The 20,949-nt window shown below is 42.9% G+C and overlaps 1 protein-coding gene and 1 non-coding gene across 5 annotated transcripts; both read left to right on the top strand.

Moving 5' to 3' along the window:
• The first annotated feature begins 9,589 nt into the window (after positions 1-9,589).
• Positions 9,590-20,949, top strand: EIF5 (eukaryotic translation initiation factor 5). 4 transcript variants are annotated; one of them, XM_075926501.2, is made up of 12 exons: positions 9,590-9,745; positions 9,866-10,059; positions 12,343-12,483; positions 12,777-12,858; positions 13,252-13,424; positions 13,869-13,980; positions 16,681-16,814; positions 18,382-18,537; positions 18,686-18,847; positions 19,169-19,333; positions 19,570-19,704; positions 20,567-20,949. In XM_075926501.2, the coding sequence occupies exons 3-12, from the start codon at positions 12,412-12,414 to the stop codon at positions 20,654-20,656; spliced, it is 1,281 nt and encodes a 426-aa protein (XP_075782616.2). In that variant the 5' UTR covers positions 9,590-9,745; positions 9,866-10,059; positions 12,343-12,411; the 3' UTR covers positions 20,657-20,949. The 4 variants fall into 4 exon arrangements, with proteins under 4 accessions (XP_075782616.2, XP_025038838.2, XP_075782615.2 ...); XM_025183053.3 differs by having other exon boundaries at positions 12,204-12,483; XM_075926500.2 differs by lacking the exons at positions 9,590-9,745; positions 9,866-10,059 and adding an exon at positions 10,349-10,524 and having other exon boundaries at positions 12,204-12,483.
• On the top strand, positions 14,414-14,537 carry LOC112545282 (small nucleolar RNA SNORA28). Its single transcript, XR_003088749.1, has one exon. It is a non-coding gene; the product is annotated as a small nucleolar RNA SNORA28 (small nucleolar RNA).

Raw genomic sequence — 20,949 nt, 5'->3', positions numbered from 1 at the left:
AACAGATCCTGAGCACCCCAGTGGTGATGGTGTTTAGTTGGGGAAAGCCCTATCCACCCCCTTGCTGCAGTCCCATGCTTGTGATGAATGTAAAATGGCAGTGCCTCCACCTGGCTGGCCTTGTACACACTCACTGGTGTGCCTTGAGAGCCTCCAGGAACATACTCATTCCAACTATAATCTGGATCTAATTCCAGAAAAACTACAAATCATATACATCTAATAGAATACTTTAAAATAAACAATCTTTACTTAACAAATAAACAGGGATTAACAGATTTAGCAATGAATAGCATTAACAAAACATAATAATTGAAGCTTATATAGCTAACATTTGTTCAACAGTGACCCCACCCCAGAGCATGCACACCCCTGGACTCAGAGTCCCAGACTCTTGCTTGCGTTGGCACGCTGATGTTGCAGCTGTAGTGGATATTCTGTCCAGGCTAGACAGCAGCTCTGACCCAGGCAGCACTTTTTCAACAAGGCCCAAAAACTTACTGCCTCATTCTGTGCCTATCGGAAGCATCCTGCTAAATCTCAGTTCCAACAGGCATCTAGTCCCGGTCTGCAGCTGCATCCAACAGCCCCTGGACTGGATCAATGTCCTTGGCAGCAGCCTGGCTCTCCTTCGGTTCCAAACTCCAAGGCAGAGTCCCAGACTGCTAGGCCTCTCTTCTCCATGCACATGGAGAGAGGTAATCCTCTCCCACACTAGCCCTTCCTTCCTGTTTTTCCCAAGGGCTCTTGGGAATTGTAGTCTGGATTGCAGCACACAAGGTCTTTCCAGGAAAAAAAACAGGGGCCCCTTTAGTAAGGGGACTACATGTGCTTACAGTCTGCATCAAGAACTTGGTAATTGATGTATGTAATGTATTCGCCTTAATAATCTTAATCTCACATTTTTCTTTCTTTTATTAATAAACCTTTAGATTTTTAGATTGTAAAGGATTGGCTCAGAGTGCTCTTGTGGGTAAGATCTAAAGTGTAAATTGACCGGGGACTGTGTCTGGTTCTTTGGGACCAAAAGGAACTGTTTGGAGTAGGTGAGATCAGGTTTTATAACTGCTCACCTGTGTGTAAGGCCCGGGGCTGATTGTGGCACAGGGAAAACTGGGATATCTGAGGGGTTTTGTTCATGAGGCTTCCTGCTGGCCAGGTTGGCAGCTGAAGTGCTCTGTGTGACTAGTTTGTGGCTTATTTGGGAAAGGTCTCCAGTCGAGGGCTGTAAGTAACCCTGGTTTTAAGCAATTCGCCCTGAGCTGACGCCCTCAGTAGTGAGCAGACCTGGCTGGGTCTGTCACAGTAGTTATTTTGAAACAGCAGCAGATAGGGTTGCTAGATGGTTGAAACAAAAATACTGAACCCCTCCCCCCCCCAAAAAAAAAGACACCGGGAAAAAATTCTCTTGAAGGGGAACCAAAGTTGTAGAGGGGGGAAAAAAAAAAGTACTGCTGCTTATTTTCAGGCAGAACGGCTCTTGATCAAGAGGGGGGTTTTGTGCAAGAAAGAGCAGTATAGACTGCTCCTTCTTACGCAAAAACCCCTTTTGCAAAATGGCGGCTCATGAAGTATGCATATGTTCTTGTGCAAGACTGGCCAGAGTAAACATAGCCTAAGTAATAGAGAATTGCTCTGAGACAATACACCAAAAGGTTTGTCAGAATTGGGCTATTTTGCAAAGACTAAAATTCATGTTGTATGTCATCTCAGAGAACAAGAATATTTCATAGGCATAACGAATTGGATGATTCTTTAAATCAGGGCAATTATGTGGAAACCTAAAGATTAGTAAGTGAGTTTGATCCTTTCTTCAAAAAACACAAACCTCTACTGTTTTTTCTGGAACAAACAAAATTAAAAATGACCTCTCAAAGCAGTAAATAGTGTCCAATTTAATGTCAGTGGCAAAGAAACTGAGGCAGCACCATTTGTTTCTATGTTACTTGATTAAATCTCAGATACTGCCAATAAGTCTCAGCTTTCAACTGTGCTGTGTTACACTAAGGCTGTGTCTACACTGGGCCACTTATTCCGGAAAATCAGCCGCTTTTCCGGAATAAGCTGTGAGCTGTCTACACTGGCCCTTGAATTTCCGGAAAAGCAACGACGCTCTACTGTACAAAATCAGCCGCTATTCCGGAAAAACTATTCTGCTCCCGCTCAGGCATAAGTTCTTATTCCGGAACACTGTTCCGGAAAAGGGCCAGTGTAGACAGCCCAGTAGTCTTTTCCGGAAAAAAGCCCCGATCGCGAAAATGGCGATCGGGGCTCTTTTCCGGAAAAGTGCGTCTACACTGGCCACAGACGCTTTTCCGGAAAAAGGGCTTTTCCGGAAAAGCAGCCTGCCAATGTAGACGCTCCTTTTCCGGAAAAACTGAAAACGGAATAGTATTCCGTTTTAAGCATTTCCGGAAATTCATGCCAGTGTAGACACAGCCTTAGGCTGTTGTTAGAACACTGTTGATTTTACTGATGTTACTAAAAATTAACTGCACCTGGCCTTGATCAGCATTTGAAACTGTGTGCCAGAAGTTTAAATTTGGTGACAGGAAAGTGACAGCTCAGACATATGATGATGCATCAGTAGTGGCAGGCAATGTACAGGAGCCTCTGAAAAGTATTTACTGAAAGTTCCCCTGCACATTTTTGGTTCATTGCTACATATTTTTAAATCTTATCCTCAATTATGCAGCAAAGAATATCAGAGAATGCTGGATTCCTTCTTCAGAAATTTAGAAGGAAAATCTGCATTTTTCTCTCAATCTCCAAAGCAAGCTGAACTTGTTCAAAACATAGTTAAATGGAAATTGCTTTCTCTTTGTACCACAAGGTTAAATTTTCATTCCAGAGTTGTACACACTGTAAAGCTGAGTGGAAAATTTCTGATTGAATGCTTCAAAAGTGTGGTACAAAATTCTTCTGACCATGCTTGACGATTTTCACTTTGTGTTTCTTCTCCTCAACAGCAGCGTGATTGAAGTGACAGAAGTGTTGTTTGACATTCTTCAAACCAGCATGTACAATATTAAGGTTTATATTCAGCAGATTCATGAGACAATAATTCAAATTTGCTAAAAGTGACACACTTTTGATGAGTTTTGGAAAGAGAGGTTGAAGCTAAGTTCACATGAACCTTGGAAAAAAGAGCAATAGAAGGCTTAACATATAAGCATCTCTTCTCAGAGATTAGTGACAATATCAGGGAAAAGCTATTAGTAAACAGGTAATTTACTTTAAAGACCAGCCTGTACAACCAAGGCTGTGTGCGAGGTCCTAGAAAGACTCCACTAACAGGCTCTATGCTAAGCCAGAGAAATCACCCCACTGTAGAACAGTTAAGCTATATTCTGTTCAATAAGGGAGTGTGCATGAACCCTATGAAGGTAGAAGTGGTTTGTGATTCAGCAACACCACAAAGCATTTAAGAAATTCAGCCCGTGTGTTTCCCAAAAGCCTATATATATACACACCTGACCCATAGATAATTAAGTTATCCCATCTCACTTCTTAGCTATGAAAGAGAATAGTGACCCTCCCATCTGACCTAGTTACTACAGAGAAAGCTCAGTTAAGTCTACACAGCAGTTTTTCTGACAAGCATGAGTCAGCCATGTTTGCGCATGTACTGCTAATTCCCCAACATGTTTGCATCAGTGCATTCTTGGAAAATCTGACCAGCTATCTGGGATGTGCCTTGGAGGAACAAAGTGCCCAGAGGATATGCAGGCAAAATGACACAAAAGACAATGCAGTCAGGGATGCCCTATGCCACAAAGAGCTGGGAAGAAGTCAGACTGACAAACCAGTTACACAGGTGTTGCTAGGGCAGGGCCCTGCCCACATAACAAAGAAACCTTCACCAAACCAGTCACAGGAAGACAGTATGAAGTTTAGTGCTCTAACATAGTCAAAGTGCTTTTCACAGTGATGATTGATTATAACTGAACATCAACAATGTGGCATTGTTAGAGCCAACTATGTTACTTACTGATTACAATGGATATCCCACTTTGTAGACAATTCAGATTATTAGAATGTCCATGCTTTTGTGGGTTTAGATCTTAAATATAAATATCAATTACATTCTTTTTTTTTTTACTTTAGCTGTGTCATGTGTAGCAGGTATTCACTTTTGAGGGAAAGGGGATATGGATTTGTTGATAAAACCAGATAAGACAACAAAACATTGAATTGTTCCAAGCTGAATTAAACCATCACACAAGCATTTCTGTTATATGACAATGCTTACTCTAAGGATATGATCCACTGCTGACAATATTCCTACTACGGTCATCTGAAGAAGTGGGCTGTACCCACGACAGCTCATGACACCATCTACATGTTTTGTTAGTCTATAAAGTGCTACCAGACCATTTATTGTTTTTTAAGTTTAATAGTCTTACTGTCAGTATTGAAATCACCATTAAACTAAAAAAAAAAGCAAGCAGCTGGGTTAATAATATATTAAGAACAAAAGTGGAGTATATTTATAAACTACGAAGAGTCCTGTGGCACCTTATAGACTAACTGAAGTGTAGGAGCATAAGCTTTCGTGGGCAAAGCCATTCATGGCTTGCTAACTACAAAAGCAGCTTCTATTCTCTTGGAATTCACACCTCCAGATCTGCTGCTAGAAGTGGGCCTCATCCTCCTTGATTGGATCCACCTGGTCATCTCCAGCCTGATCCTGGCCTCCATATTTATTCCTGCCTCTGGAAATTTCCACTACATGCATCTGACGAAGTGGGTCTTTGCCCACGAAAGCTTATGCTCCTACACTTCAGTTAGTCTATAAGGTGCCACAGGACTCTTCGTCGCTTTTGCAGATTCAGACTAACACGGCTACCCCTCTGATATTTATAAACTAGAAGATTTACCTGGTGTTGCTCAGGTCCTTCAAGACAGGGGGTTGAGGTATGAGGGTGCAGGAGTAAATGTTGGGGGCGAGGAGGGCCTTAGGGCAGGGAACTGGGTGTGCGTGGAGAGGTGCTAGACTCAGAATTTGGGGGGGTGAGGAGAGGCTCAGGGAAATGGTCTGGAGGTGTGTGGGATGCTGTAGTCAGGGTTGGGGGTGAGGAGGAGCTCAGGGCACAGAATGAATGCATTTGTATGAGATGCAGGACTCAGGTTGAGGGATGAGGAGGGGCTCAGGGAAGAGGACTGGGAGGTGCAGGAGCTTGTGGGGGCCACGCTGCCCAAACAGCAGCTCCCTGGGACTGACCACAGTGGGTGGGGGAGGGGCGGGGGAGAGAGGAAAGCAGCCTAAGCAGTGGCTCCCCAGAGCTGTCCCAATGGAGTTATTATAGCTGTCCCGGACCCTATCTGTGGCCCCTTGCTGATCCCCTATGGTCATTACACAATATAACTATCCCTGCTAGCAGCCCTCTCCTTTTCCGTGTTATGAAAAGAAGTCTCATTCCAGGCACATCCCATTGTCCTGACACAAACAAACCCTTACCTTGCTTTAAGTTATGATAAGATGAAGATTTATACCAAATTTGGTGGTCCTAGCTCTTACCATTTAGGAGGGTAAACTTAAAAAACAACAAATAGTCTGGTATCACTTTAAAGACTAACAAAACATGTAGATGGTATCATGAGCTTTTGTGGGCACGACCCCCTTCTTCAAATGAGCCCACAAAAGCTCATGATACCATGGACATGTTTTGTTAGTCTTTAAAGTACTATAAAACTATTGTTGTTTAAGTTTATCCTGTACAGACTAACTTAGCTACCCGCTGAAGCGTTTAGGAGGAGTTCTTGAACAGACAGAACAGACAGATTCGCTCGCCCATAAACAAACTCTTTCAAATATATAATAGATTGCTTAATTTATAGCAGTAAACTGCAAAGCTTCATGTGGCCTGTACTTTGAAGGTCACACCAGTGATTTTAACCATGAACTTTGTGACTCATGAAGGCATGACTTTAAAGGGGGGGGGGGGGGGGGAATGATTTCTGTCTCTTCAGAGGCAGTAGTTTCTAAATGAACACAATTACAATTACTTCCAGTCAGTAAAAGTACTTGAAATCTAAAGTCAGATTTTCTCAGATGAAATTAAAAATTTGCCCCCCAAAACAAAGAATCTACATTTATTTTTGGGTATATTTTATATAAAGATCACTAAAAAGTGATGTTCTTTGACAGCACTCATTGGATTAATGTGCTTGCACTATACATTCGGACAAACATTTTAAAAAATCTATTAAATGAGTTATAACACTTTATATATTATAAAATATAGATCTCATTTGCATCTCAATACCATGTAATCAGACCTGACTGGAGTTATTCATTAGGTCAAAATGCTGCAAATTCAAAGCCTCTGTTGAACCAGCCATGCTGTGATGTTGGCAGCAGCACACTTTTAGTAATTTATTAACTTCACGTGTTGTACTATGAAGGAAAAGTCACAGAAAGGAGGCACTGAGAAAATTGATATGTCCAGGCATATTGTCACAGTAGAGGAATTTCTTGTTGTACATTTCTTGCATCTTGCATTCTGATTATTTTTTTCCTCTTGATAATTGTCTAGTTTCACATGTTTTGGAGATACATTTCCTTGTTTTGGATTTACATTTTAAGGCAGTTTTTAAAATCTTTGCCTTTTGAGGGAAATAATTATTTTGTGCACATTTTAAAGAAACATTTGAGGATTTTGTATGTCATCCTCAGACAATCAGAGGTCAACATAGTTCTGAATATTCATTTTATAGGCCAGTGTCCTGCCCTGAACCCTAGCTATTCAGTAGGTTGAGAACTTGTATAACTAGGGCAGTAGCAGCCATGATGTAGGAGGGCCTTGTTAGAAGACAGCACTAAAAACTGAAAAACACACATTCTCTGGTAACTATACTCCAGCTCTGCTGCTACTGCTGAGGAACCCTGTTTTTCATTGTAATGTGTCACTGATCATGTCCTTAGTAGCCTGGCTTTTTCTTTGTGTCCTCTAGGAAAATCACATTTATCAGCCACCTTTGCACTTTGCTGTTCCTTTTTCTGACAGACCAAAAAAAAGCATTTCAGAGTCACAAAAGGTCCAACAAGAATATTCCCTCTGTCTATGATAACTTGGTACTAGTGATGGCCTAATGTAAAAATGGCTTGGAAACCTAATCTTGTATATATTTTATTCTCTATTGTTATTAATCATTTTACTTTATTTCTGAAGTACTTCACTCCATCCTTTTCTTTTACCTTTGCCTAACACTCAAAATACTGTACAATATTAGCATTAAAATATGTCAAATAACAAGGACTAAGGTTTCTTCTGCTGTTGTCTGAGTATATTTAAAAGGGAGCAAAGAACACTAAGAGAAGTAATGAGTATATTTAATTGTATTGATAATATCTCAGTAATACCCATTTCAGGCCTTGCCACTTTTACATTATTTGTATTATACAATAATAAAAATATTAAATTCCTGCTTTATTAGGAGCCTTCAAAAACCCTAATGCTGGCTCTGTTTGGTACCATTTAGGGGGAGTGAAAAGGAACAAGGCATTAGTGGTAGCACCTAGCAATTAAGATACTGGGTTAGAAGGAGTGGAAGGTGGGCAAAATGGGTTGAATTTCATGTCCTTTATAAGACTTAATATTTTTCAAAATAAGCTCCCAAAGCTAGCCCCACTCAGTGCCCCTATCCAGTGAGGAAGGGAGCTAGCAATATTGTTGACAGGAATTATAACTTCTGCCATCATAGGGAACAGAAAAATAGGGGTCAGAAAAGACTGGGCACAAGGCCTCCCTAGCACGAGGGGGCAGCAGGCAGATGAAGGAATGGAAGGGGTACAGATCCCCTGGTTTGGGGGAATGAGGGAACACATAAGGGCTGGGGCAAGAAACAGGGATTGTTCCGCTTTCTGGGCTTTCCTTGCTTTTATTAAAATTAAAACCATATCCTGAAGACATCTCTGCTCATTTGTCCAGTAAAGAGGAGAGTTAGTAGTAATGGAGACTATATACGGCAGACCCAACTGGAGATTCATGCCCCTTTGTGGGGTTGGACCCTGCTCAGTGCCACATTCATACCACAACTAAGCTGGCAGAAATAAGGACAATAACTGTGTAACAGGGAGACCAGGGTTTTCATGTCTCTTTTGAGAGGCAAGACAAAGGTAGGAGGCTGCATGCCTGCTTCTGAAATTAGCTTTTTAAACCCCACTCCAGATGGGTTCTTTATTGGCTGAGCAAAATTAGGCCAGACATTGAAATTGATATTTCTCTGGCTGTATTGAAAGCAATAACTTTTGAACATGGCATTCAATCAATGTAAAAGCATCAGGGAATGTTATAGACATCAGTGGTCAAAATCCTGTTGATTTTAGGGAAAATGTACAAGGGGGACATACAGTGCCTGGTGGATCTGATTTGCAAACCCTTTCGTTCATCTTTGTAAGGCTTAGAGATCAAAGAACTGGTTAACAGCAGCCATCAGCACCTTCCAGCATAATAGAAATAGTTTAAAATGTTGACATCCTGGGTGTGTCTAGACTACACATCTCTGTCGACAGAGAGATGTACATTAGGCACACCAAAATTGCTAATGAAGCTGGGATTTAATTATCCTGTGCCTCATTAGCATGAACATGGCTGCCACTTTTTTTTAAACTGAGTTTTTCTAGGAAAAAACGGCAGTCTAGATGCGTATCTGTTGAAAATAAACCCTTTTCCGACAGCTCCTGTAAACACAAGGGCTACGAAAACACAGGAGCTATCGAAAAAAGGTTTATTTTTGACAGATCCGCGTCTAGATTGCCATTTTTTTCGAAAAAATTCTGTTTAGAAAAAAAGTGGTGGCCATTTTTATGCTAATGAGACACAGTATATTTAAATCTCAGCTTCATTAGCAATTTCACTATGCTTGATTTGTATCCCTCTGTGGACAGAAGGATGCAGTCTAGACATAGCCCCTGGCTTACCAAAAAGGGAGAAAGGAGGGATTGGGGACCACATGGGAGTCCATGGCACAGGAGAAGAATAAAGGACTTTGGTATGGGGAAGGGGAGGCTATGTAGCCCTTGGCATGGGAGGAAAGGGGAGCCACAGTGCCCTGGCATATGGCAGAGTGATGGGAGTGGGTGCATGCAGACTCTGCCACATCATATATGGAAAAGAGGGGGCACAAGGAGCTTTTGTCATGGGGCAGCAGGCAGAGGAAGGAATGGGAAAGATTTAGAGCCCCTGGCTCGGGGCTGAGGGGACACCGAGCCCTTGGCAACAAGGACTGGGGCACTGATTGCAGGGGCTCTTTGCACTAGAGGGGTATTATGTACACAGGGCTTGGGGATACAAAGAGCCCCAGAAGGGTGCACTGCCTGAGCTCAGCCTCCAGAAACAAGGGAAAGGGACAACCCGTTTCCCAGCGGTGACCAGCACCATTTCTGAGCTCTCCCCTCACCCACCAACAGCCAAAAAGACCAACCGCCTACCCTGCCTGCCCGCCCCTCCCCCACTTGACGCACAGCCCCAGCAGCCTGGGCTCTTGAATGACTCATTCTTTTCTTCCTCCTCTCACCCCCCCCCCCCGCTCTAGTTCTCGCGAGTTTTGACCTCTATAGACGCGATGTCCTTTAGAGCGCAGGGGGGAAAGAGAGGGGATTGATTGACACGAGCGACAGCCAATAATTTAGGCGGAGGGCGAGCGGCTAGCGAATGGCAGTGCGAGGGTGGTGCGGCCCGCCGCTGGCTGATTGATCCCAGCCGTGGCGTCGCTCAGTCGGAGCGAGAACATTCTAGAGGTGAGTACGCGGCAGCCATTGCAGGGGCGACCAGCAACCGCCCCCTTCGGCTTCAGCGGCGTCCGCCCCTCCCCTTCCCAGGTGCCGCCGTTCACGGTGCCCCTTGTGTCTCCCCCGCAGATTGACTGGCGCCGCCGCCGCCGCCGCTGCTGCTGATTCCGCCCGCCCCAGGACGCTCGGATCCGGCGGCTGCGGCGCCCGCCTCCTCTCCGCCCCGATATAAGCGCCCATCGGTCCCGTTCTCCTTAAAGACTCGGCTTCGTCGCAGCCCGGGGCGAGCAGCGTTGGGTTTATGTCTTTATTGGACGAAAACGGTGAGCGGCTGCCGGGGCGCGATCCGAGGGGGAGCGTCCCGGGGCGGGGGAGCGGGGTCCTCGCAGCCACCTCGGGCGGCGGGCGAGGTTCTCGAGAAGCGGGGGCAACGGGTGGCGCTGACCGCCCCAGTCGTGGTGGCCTGTTCCCTGGTCCCCGTGCGACGAGGCAAAATGGCGGCGGCTGGGCCCGCGCCTCGTGATGCTGGGGGGGGGGGGAAGCTGTGTGGCGCAGCTAGAAATCCGCAGCGTGGGGGGGCTGCCCTCCAGGGGTTACATCGGGAGGGGCGAGTTAGAGGGGAGATGCCGCGGAGGCCCCCGCATGCGCAATGGGGGCTGCCCCCCCTCCCATTTTCTGTTTAGGGCTGACTCAGTGCTTCCCTTCGCTGCATTTATGAGTCATCCCATGGCTGAGGCGGGCGGAGGCTGCTCGCTCAGCGCGAAGGGATCCGGAGGCGGTGTCAGGAGGTGGGTGGAGGCTGCGGTCGGCGGCAGACAAAAGCCAGTCATGTGTCGGAGACCACACGCTTTCCTGTCTCCTTCTTCCTGAAGTACCTGGTTCCTCCATGACCGTGCAGCCACGTGTGTCGGCCACATGATGACTGCTTTCAAGGTGCTGTGGCAAGCACCTCTGGGAATGAAACTCAATCCACTGTGCTTAACCCCCACTCCCTCAAATACAAGGGTTCTTCGTTGCTGCTCTTTGGCAAGACTAAGCCTGATTGTGTCAACTAGCTCCCATGGTGTAAGCTGGGGTTGTTTTTTTTTTTTTTTTTTTGCATAGTAAAACTCAAGGGCGCTCTAGTTTCTAAAGCTTAAAATTAGTCTAGTGGCACTAACAAATTTATTCATGTATTAGATTGTAGTCTTTCATGAGCTACAGCTCACTTTCTTCTGAGGAAGTGTTGTAGCTCATGAAACCCTATGCTCTAATGCCCCACCAGATTCCTTGTTTTTGCCATGCAGACTAACAACTACCGCTCTGAAATCTTTTTTAAAATTAGCTTTCACTCCTAGGATTTTACATGTATTCTGGGGAAGAACTGTCTGTTATATTGGAAAGGGAGCTGTGAGCATGGTTAGGTGATCTAACTCTTTCTGGGGAGAATAAAAGTAGAGAAACTAAAGGTACCATTATTTATGTCAAAACCAAGTTAACCTTTGTGGTATGCCATCCACTATACCCCATCCAGCTAACTGCCTTTCTTGATCAGCTACTCTAAATGTGACTTCCAGGTAGTGCTACTAAGTATTGGGGAAACAGTGGGTTTTTTCCAGTATGGAAAAACGCATTCTTGCACAAAATGCCTGAAACTATAATGGCAATAAAACAGCGCATTTCTTTCAGAATAAGCTACTTGAACTAGCAATGTGTTAGTGTATCCAGTCATTCTAAATAACTGAAAAGATTAAACTTGTCTCGAGCAGTATCTCACTAACTGGTGAGTCAATATTTAATCACAGTACCATTAGAAAATAGGTAACCTTTTCGTAACAGCAAATATTTGGTGTAAGTGATGCAATAATAGGGTTCTTCTGAGATGCTTGGGAAGGATTGGGTCAGTCAATGAACATTTATGTGCCACAGAAGTAAGTCTAGAAATGTAAAACAGCTTAAATATTTGGAGCGTGTCTGGTAGTACTAGGTATTTCATGGCACTCTGGATAATTAGATGTAAGTAAACCAAACAGTTAAAAATTAGCCTGATCAGTAATACCATAACCAAGGGAACTTGAGGTCTGTTTTTTCTTTGACTGCTTTAGAAGAAGCCAGAAGACTTTGCATCCTGTGCCCCTTAATAGGCAAGGATGTTGTGTGTCATACTTTTCCCATCTGATCATACAACATTCCTCTGATAACACTAGTAGGTGGAAACGGAGTGGGGAGAGGATGTTGCATCCTGTGTCAAGTTGGCATTTTGCAGAACAGCAGATGTTACAGTAGCAGATGTTCAGCTGCAGATCCTCAACAACAATTACACAGGCAAATATAACTAAATGCATAGGAAACTCTTGTTCTCCAAATAGTCTCACTTCTCCTGGTCACAACAAACTTCAGATCCAATAATGTCCTGCAGCATGAATATATTTGATGAAAGTTCAGCCTAAACTGTCCCCTTTATTTTTTTTAATTTATACACTTGCAGAGCTGTTGCGCAGCCATTGGTACCTGTATTGGGGGAACATAGCATACAAGCAAGAACCTTACAGCCTCAGTGGCAAAAACTTTTTCATGTCAGAGACCGAGAACTCTTGCAGTCGTTTATGTCATCCCGTCTTCTCCAGACAGAAGATACCAAAAAGCTGCAATCAAAGATCTCTTCATCTTATTGATAAAGCTACTAATAAGACAAAATGTCTGTCAATGTCAACCGCAGTGTTTCAGATCAGTTCTATCGCTACAAAATGCCCCGTCTGATTGCAAAGGTAATGCTTCCTGATCTCTAAAGTTTGTTATTTTATAGAGCTTTTTATTGACGTATCTTTTCTAAGCATTTTGAATCAGTATTGTTCCCACTTTTTTCGAAAAACAATGATATGAAGTGACTTGACCAAGGTCACACAGTAGGTAAATGGCAGAGCTGGGAATAATGGACACCAGCTGTCCTGAGTGTTAATACAATGCTTTGTCACTATACTCTAAGTTTTCTTTAATACTGATACTGCTTTTAAACAGTGTTATAGTGACATAAATATCTGAGTTTAACTTTTCCCCTTAGGTTGAGGGCAAAGGAAATGGAATAAAGACAGTTATAGTCAACATGGTTGACGTTGCAAAGGCGCTTAATCGGCCTCCAACGTGTAAGTAACATGAAATTCTGTAATCTAAGGGAGGGGTGGTCCTTGTTGGGTGCTGTGTAAAAATCATGTTGAGAAAGCAGGGAAGGGTGGCCATACTGTCAAAATGCAAACACAACTAATGCAACAGACACAGGCTCTATTGGTATTAAGTATTAACAATTAAATATTTCTAACGTAAAACTCTTATTTCAATTGAATTTTCTCTTCTTGGTAATAGTGATTCAGTACAGCTCACTTCTAGGAGACATGATTTCGGAGTTAATAGTACCACCAAGCATTATTAATGCTAGTGATTGCAGTAACTGTCAAATGTAAGAACTAATATACAGGCTAGGGCAGGCTGTCATGACTGACTGGCAAACTTCTAATGTGTCGATTTTTGTCTCTGGCAAGATCCCACCAAATTTTTTGGTTGTGAGCTGGGGGCACAGACCCAGTTTGATGTTAAGAATGACCGTTACATTGTCAATGGATCTCATGAGGCGAATAAGCTGCAAGACATGTTGGATGGATTCATTAAAAAATTTGTTCTCTGTCCTGAGTGTGAGAATCCTGAAACTGATCTGGTGAGTGTGCTTAAAGCTTCTTATCACTAAATACCACAGGCCTGTTTAAACACAAGATTAGCTTCTAAGAAGTCAAGTGTGCACAAGTGCTAATGCATGTAAGATTGGCCACTTTTGAAATCAACTTCATGTTGATGTTAGTGTGTAGTTGAGGTGAGACTTCATTGAAAATAAGTGATTCAGCTGAAGATATACTCAGCTGCTGAAGTGTTAGCCTGGGAGTGTTTCTAGTCAGACATTACAAAAACCTTCAGTATTAAGACAATTAACTGATTATTTTGTATACAAAAGTCACTATTAGGGTAACTTTGATATTCAAACTTTACAGATCAGCTTGTTTCCCCGAAATCTCAATATTGGTGCATTTATTGTGTAAATTGTGGCCTAAACAAATAATACATGGGCTTGAATTAAGGTTTCTAACTTTGACTTTCCCTCTGGCAGCATGTCAATCCCAAGAAACAAACTATAGGTAACTCTTGTAAAGCCTGTGGCTATCGAGGCATGCTTGACACAAACCATAAACTCTGCACGTTCATTCTCAAAAACCCCCCTGGTAAGTGGTGCATATATTTCTCTCAAAGTTATCAAACTGTTAAACTCTTAAGCTATGTCTACAGTACATGGTTTTTGTGCAAAAACTCACAGGGCATCCACACCTCAAGCGCATTTTTGTGGAAGAAAATCTACAGTTCCTTGACAGAACGGGGCTTTTTGCAGCAAGGGTATACCTCCTTCTACAAGGCATAACTCCTTTTATGCAAGAACTTTTGTGCAAAAAGGTGTGACAATATTTATTGTGCAAGAAACCCCTGTTGAGCATGCAATCAGAACTTCCTTGTGCAAGATTGTCCCTGCAGTATAGACAAAGCTTTAGAGTTGTGTTAAGGTACAAACTTCTGTGTTGGAGGGTATAGGCAGTGGGGAATGCCTGAGGTAGGCAGTGGAGTTGCACTGAATAGGACATTACTTAACTGGCTGTTCTGTGCAAGCAACACTCTGTGGCAGATAACCAGTTGCCTGTCTCAATTTAAGCTTGCTATAATAAAAGAGTCTAACCTATTCCAGTGGCCTCTGCTGCATGAGGTCAAATGTTATATAGACTCTAACAACCTATCTGAATTTGCAGGTGAGAACTTTCTTACTACACACTATCCAACTCTTTCTGTCCCAGTATTTCCCTGTCCGTCAAGGCTTATAAACAGCATTCTGAGCAACCTCTTCTGGAGAACAATTGTAGATTTACTTCCATTAAATCAGTCGAAGTCAAAATGAGTAATTGAGTCCTGCATGCTAGTTGCTACCTGTGAATGCCTCAGACGGCTACAGAGCTTTGTAGCAAAACCTTTATACAAAGACAGTGTCTCCTATGTCACATCTACAGAATGGCTAGGAAGCCTTTTTGCCTCCTTTAGAATTCTTAGGGAACTGAACACCAAGTGTGATATTCAGTCCCTCTTCTAAGGGACATAATTGCAGCTCACATCTCAGGGCCTGATGATGCAAAGGACCAGAGATGTCACTGTTGCAATAAAAATTTGTCAAATGTACCTGATCTGAAAGTGGTTTGACTCCAGTTTTGTTAAAATACTTTCAGAAGCAGTTGGCTCAAAACTAGACACTTAATATAGCTAGTTTTGCAGCTATAACAGTTGGCCTTGGCCAATGAGTAAGTTAAGGAGACCTCGGATGGAGCGTTTTAAGCAGACCAAGTATATAATGACTAATAAAGCTGGAAAAATGTCAAAGTTCCTAAGTCAGTGGTTTGTTACCATCTACTAGGCTTACCAGTGACTGAAGTATTAAGGGGGGGGTGGTCTTTTTTTTTTAAATTGTTGAACCGAAAGTAGCATGCAGCACTTGAATCCAGGAATTAACCAGGTGAAATTCTGTGGCCTGAACCACTGGTTCTCAAACAGGCATATGTGTTCTTCTCTCCTCTCCCTGTCCCTCACGTTGTCCAGGAACTACATCAACTCTCATAGTTGCCTAGTTTGCTAGTGCTTTTCCATGTAAGCTCTTGTAAAAGTTAACTAATGTCACACTCAATGACTTGCATATATAGAACAGTAGGAGCATAATTTTTTTTCTCAATGTGGAGATGCATTTTAATCTGCTGTGATGCTTTAAATGCCATAATTTAGCTGAAGTGAAACTTGTAGTTAAACTGGCCTCCTGAAAGTGGTACAGTAGTTTGGAAAGGTTGAGAAGTACTGGCCTATACCATAGAGCAGTGGTTCCCAACCACTGGCTGCCAGAGTTGAAGCCTGCTGTTGGTGGCAGCTCAGCTCTGGCAGCCATGGGGGGTGGGTGGGGGGGTGTGTGTGTGTGTGTGTGTGTGTTCGCTCTGCAACTGAGGCAGCAGAGCCGGAGGTACCTCCTCCCACCTCTGTAATGGATGCCCGTCCAGGGCTCTTCCCCGTTACATTCTACCCATGGAGTGCAAGATGCGCTTGGGGAGGGAGCGGGCATGAAGGAAGGAGTGCATGTGCTGCCAATAACTCTTTCTCTCCCCCCTCCCCCCCCGTAGTAATGGCCATGCTCCCTAGAGGAGCCAGCCTCTTTAGGAAGGATGGGGGCAGGAGGGTGTTGGCATGGGCTTTAGGGGTCAGGTTAAAGATTGCATAGGGGTGGGAGTGAAAGGGTGTCAGGGCCTAGGTAGACAGGAAACTTATTTGCATAATGAATAGGCAGATAAAATATTGCTGGTCCACCTAAAGCTTGTGAATGGGTTTGCTACTCCATGGCATAAAGTTGGGAACCACTAGTTACAGAGGCTTTTGGACAAGATGAACACCCTTCTGGCCTTACATCCTTACACCAGGCCCCTCCACTAGAGAGCTTGTATGTGATACTCTTACTTCATCAAGTCATGGCTCTGGCACCTGTTCGAAACTGGAGAGAGTGGCGAAGAGGAAGAATAGTACTTAAAATGTTTAAACCTTAAACTAGTGTTGGTATCTCTCATTTTATGGCTGTTACCTGCCAGCCTTGATGGACACCAGAGACTTTGGTTTATCTGTCTCTGTGGTTTAACATCCTTGCATGGTATCTGTAGTATTAGCACAACCTGTGCACTGATGGAGATGACACCATGAAATGGAGCCTTGGAATACTGAATTATGTATACTCCAAGCTAGATTCTGTAGGGATCTGGTACACTTGAAATGGTATAGACAAATTGCCTCAAGTAGAGGCCGTGATACTTTTAATTTATCTGCAAATGAAGATGGTGGGGTCTCTTTTTTTCTTTCAGAGGATGCTAGTACAGGAAAGAAAGAAAAGGACAAGAAGAACAGAAAAGGCAAGGATAAAGAGAATGGTTCTGTGTCTAGCAACGAGACACCACTGCCACCACCACCAGATGAACTTGACCCTCCTCGTGCAGTGGTAAGTAGACTTTCCAGAGGCTTATAAAGAACAATTAAATTGGCAAAAGTTAGACTTCAAACCTAGTATTGGATAACATTTCAACTTAATGCTGTTGTCTGAAATAGAAATTGTACCCTTATCACAGAGTGGTACTGAATGGAGAGAAGAAACTAGTGGTGTCCTGCAGTGGTCTGTACTGGAATTAATCCTATTAACCATGCATAAATGATCTAGAAAGAGGTAGAGTGAGGTGGCAAAACTTGCAGATATTAATCTGCTCAAGATAGTTAAGACCAAAGCAGACTGTAAAGAGCTTCAAAAGGATCTCACAACTAAGTGGCTGGGCAACAGAATAGCAAATGAATTTTAATATTGATAATTCAAAGTAATTCATCTTGGAAAAACATAATCCCAAATATAGATTTACAAACTGATGCTGACTAAATTAGCTGCTACCACTTGATCTTGGAGTTGTGAAGAGTTCTCTGAACCTCTACTCACTGTGCAGCAGCAGTCAAAAAGCAAACAATGTTAGGAATAAATGAAGGGATGGAGAATAAGAATCTTCTTTGCCTGTATATAAATCCCTGGTATGCCCACATCTTGAACACTGCATACAGATGTGGTTGCCTCTTCAAGAAAGCAGTCCTGGCATTGGAAAATTCAGAAAAGGGCAACAAAAATGATTAGGGGTGTGGCGTGGCTGCCATATGAGGGTGCATATAGACTAGTCTCCTGTAAGCTGAAGATTCCCAATGATGGACATGATGATGGTCTATAAAATCATGACACGGAGAAAGTGAATAAGGAAAAGTTATGTTCATAGCATAAGAACTAGGGATCACCAAATGAAATTAGTAGGTAGCAAGCTTAAAATAAAAAGCATTTCTTCAGAAAACATTGAGTCAGTGTGTGTGGAACTCCTTGACAGGATCTTGTGAAGACCTGGGTTTTAATAGAGTTCAAAAAATAAATGTATGCAGTGTAGGTCCATAAATAGCTATTAGCCAGGATGGGTAGAGATGTTGCTCCGAACAGCTATTTGTCAGTGGCTGGGAATGATTGACAGGAGAGAAGGATCACTTGATTAACAGTTCTGTTCATTCCCTTTAGGGCACCTAGTATTGACCACTATCAAAAAGCAGGATACTGGGCTAGATGGATTTTTGGTCTTACCCAGTATGGTTATTCTTATACCCTTATGAAAAGGGACTCTAGGTAGCCGGAGTCATTTAAGATGGTGGTAGTGATAGTAGCTGATCACTATGAGATACTGAAGCACTTCCTTCCCACTCACTTGGAGCGTCCTAGGGCTGGCAGGGAGCCTCTATCCCATCTCCAGCTCTACAGTTTAATCCATAAAGTGATTGAGTTGCTCAGGAAGTAGATATGACTGTTTTGGCATTTGGAACGGGTATAAAAATACTAAGCTTAGCTTTTTTCCTAACTACCCTAGTCAGTGTAGGGATACCCTGTGAATAACTTAAGTTGAGGGGCGTTGGAAAGATATTAGGACTTAATATGGCCATGAGCAGAGCATTATTTGCCCCAAAGAGCTTGTTAACTGTGTAATCGTCATCCTTAGGAGGATGACGACGATGACTGGGGTGAAGACACAACAGAAGAAGCCCAGAGACGCAGAATGGATGAAATCAGTGAACATGCAAAGAACCTCACACTTAGTGATGACCTGGAAAGAACAATAGAAGAGAGAGTCAACATATTATTTGACTTTGTTAAGGTAAAACTACAGATTTTTCCCTAAGGAAAGAGTATATTTAAGTGTAGTGTAAAAAGCCTACTATAACTTGGGGATGTGGGAGTGAGTTGGGATTGAGTAAGAAGCTTATGCTTGGTATGTCATGAGTTGACGGACTTCTCGCCTACAGAAAAAGAAGGAAGAAGGTGTCATTGAGACTTCTGACAAAGATATTGTAGCAGAAGCGGAGAGACTGGATGTGAAGGCTATGGGCCCTCTAGTTTTAACTGAAGTCCTCTTCGATGAGAGGATTCGAGAACAGATAAAGAGATACAGACGCCACTTCCTACGTGTAAGCCTTTAAATCTCTAAGGCAACAGTATTGGCTGCTTTATATAAAGTCTGACACGTGCTATTAAACTCTCTTAGGAGATGAGGTTCTGAATACTATGGAGAAAAAAAAGAATCTGAGTCTCTTGTTAAACTGACTGCTTCCCAAAAACTTGCCTCTACCTGGGCCAAGCCAGTGGTAACTTTAGTCATGTAACATAATTAAATGAAAGTTACTGGCTTAGTCCTAGATGAAGACAGTTGTACAGAATGCTGGAACTAAGATTTATCCTCGTATTTTACCAAAAGAAACTAATGGTTGCCAACTGTACTGTTTCCTTAGTTCTGCCACAACAACAAGAAAGCTCAGAGATACCTTCTTCATGGCTTGGAGTGTGTGGTTGCCATGCATCAATCTCAGCTTATTTCTAAAATTCCACATATCCTGAAGGAAATGTATGATGCAGATCTTCTGGAAGAAGAGGTCATCCTTAACTGGGCAGAAAAGGTACTTGGCTGTTTAAGTGCAGTGTTCACTTGTGTCTGTTCCCCCCTTGGGAGGGGGAGGCATGATGTGGTCCCCTTCCTATAGTACAATGCAAATCTTAAAGTGTAGACTAAGGTGACTTTGGGGGCTGGGCTTTATTCCTGAGGAGCAGTTTGTCAGTCTCTTTAGTTTTTTAGCAGTTCATACACTAGAGAGGTTACATACGCTAGAGAGGTTACAATCTTCCTTTCTTACAGGCCTCTAAGAAATATGTCTCAAAGGAGCTTGCTAAAGAAATCCGCAGCAAAGCAGAACCCTTCATCAAATGGCTGAAGGAAGCTGAGGAAGAATCATCTGGTAATGAAGAAGAGGATGAAGATGAAAATATTGAGGTAAGACTGGCATTTGTTTGTTTTTTCTCCCCTGTTGGAATTTTCCCCAGGTGTGGCCTCAGGCAACTAGTCATGGTGGAAAAATTTGCTGCTTTCTTTAGCAGGCTCCTTTTTTTAGGTACTCTTTTGTCACTTAAATTTTTTTTTAATATTGCCAATGCTTGTTTGAGCAAGTAATCCTCTTCATGGTTTAACAATTTATAAATACTACAATCCTTGCTCCCTTTCCTCTGTTGTAGACATGGAATGTCCCTGATAAAATGCATAAAACCTCTGCTTGATGTCATTGTCAGGTTAAATTATGCCTTTTAAATAAATAGGATAAATATTACCATTTACAAAATAGTCTTTCATGTATAAGCCTTCTAGATTTAGATCTAGGGATGTGAGTGATTAGTCACTTCCTCCCCTTTGCTGCCTTCATCAGAGGCAGCAAGGAGGAGGGGGCAGTTGGCACTTCAAAGCAGCAGTGCCACATGGAGTCAGGGGCCAGACCCCAGGCTCCACATGGCTCTGCTGCTTTGAAATGCCATGGGGTCAGTGGGGAACTGCTTGAGTCCCCAGCTGGCCTGCAGTGCCTTTGTGCTTCCTTGTGAGGTGGGTTTTCCCTTAAGTATTTGCAATGCTCCAGCCAAAGTTACTGGTGTACTATTTCTCTTACCTACCTATTGAGAGGGTGTGGTGACTGGTAGAAACAGCTAGGAATAGCTTTTAGAAGATTGCAGTCTCCCTAAAATGAAGTACCTCCTACTTGCTTTGTACATCTAGTTTGCACCTTAGCTAAACTACTTCTGACCTACTAGATGTTTCCAATACTATCATGGAAGATGATGTCCATAAACATTAAATCTTCTCTTTCTAGGTGGTGTATTCCAAGACTGCCAGTGTACCTAAAGTTGAAACTGTGAAGCCTGTAAAGAAGGATGATGACCTAGATATTGATGCCATTTAAAAATGATGCAACCTTGCTTGCAGTGTATACGGCAAACTGCTCTGCATTTTCTTCCAGAAGTGCAACATGTATGTGCACAAGTTGAAATGGCTTAACATCATGCTACTTTAGTACTCAATTGTCTTTTACTGTGACTGGTTTTGTGTAAACTATAAGCCAAACACCAAGGAGTCCATACACATCAGTGAACTGATCTAGTTTGTTAATGGCATGTTTCTTTTTAAACTTGTGTGGGACACATACTTGGAGCACATTTATACAGCTGTGGGAATAAAGGATTTGGTTTTGGTCAA

The sequence above is a fragment of the Pelodiscus sinensis genome, chromosome 5, assembly GCF_052426305.1.
Source record: "Pelodiscus sinensis isolate ZL-2025 chromosome 5, ASM5242630v1, whole genome shotgun sequence".
NCBI lineage: Eukaryota > Metazoa > Chordata > Testudines > Trionychidae > Pelodiscus > Pelodiscus sinensis.
Note: the sequence above shows the minus strand (reverse complement) of the source record. Positions and strands in the feature narration are given on the sequence as shown.

Coding starts and splice junctions, on each gene's coding strand:
- EIF5 (XM_075926501.2), top strand. CDS start 12,412: ATGTCTGTCAATGTCAACCGCAGTGTTTCAGATCAGTTCTATCGCTAC. Junction 18,538..18,685: donor TATTATTTGACTTTGTTAAG/GTAAAACTACAG, acceptor TCTCGCCTACAG/AAAAAGAAGGAAGAAGGTGT. Junction 18,848..19,168: donor ACAGACGCCACTTCCTACGT/GTAAGCCTTTAA, acceptor CTGTTTCCTTAG/TTCTGCCACAACAACAAGAA.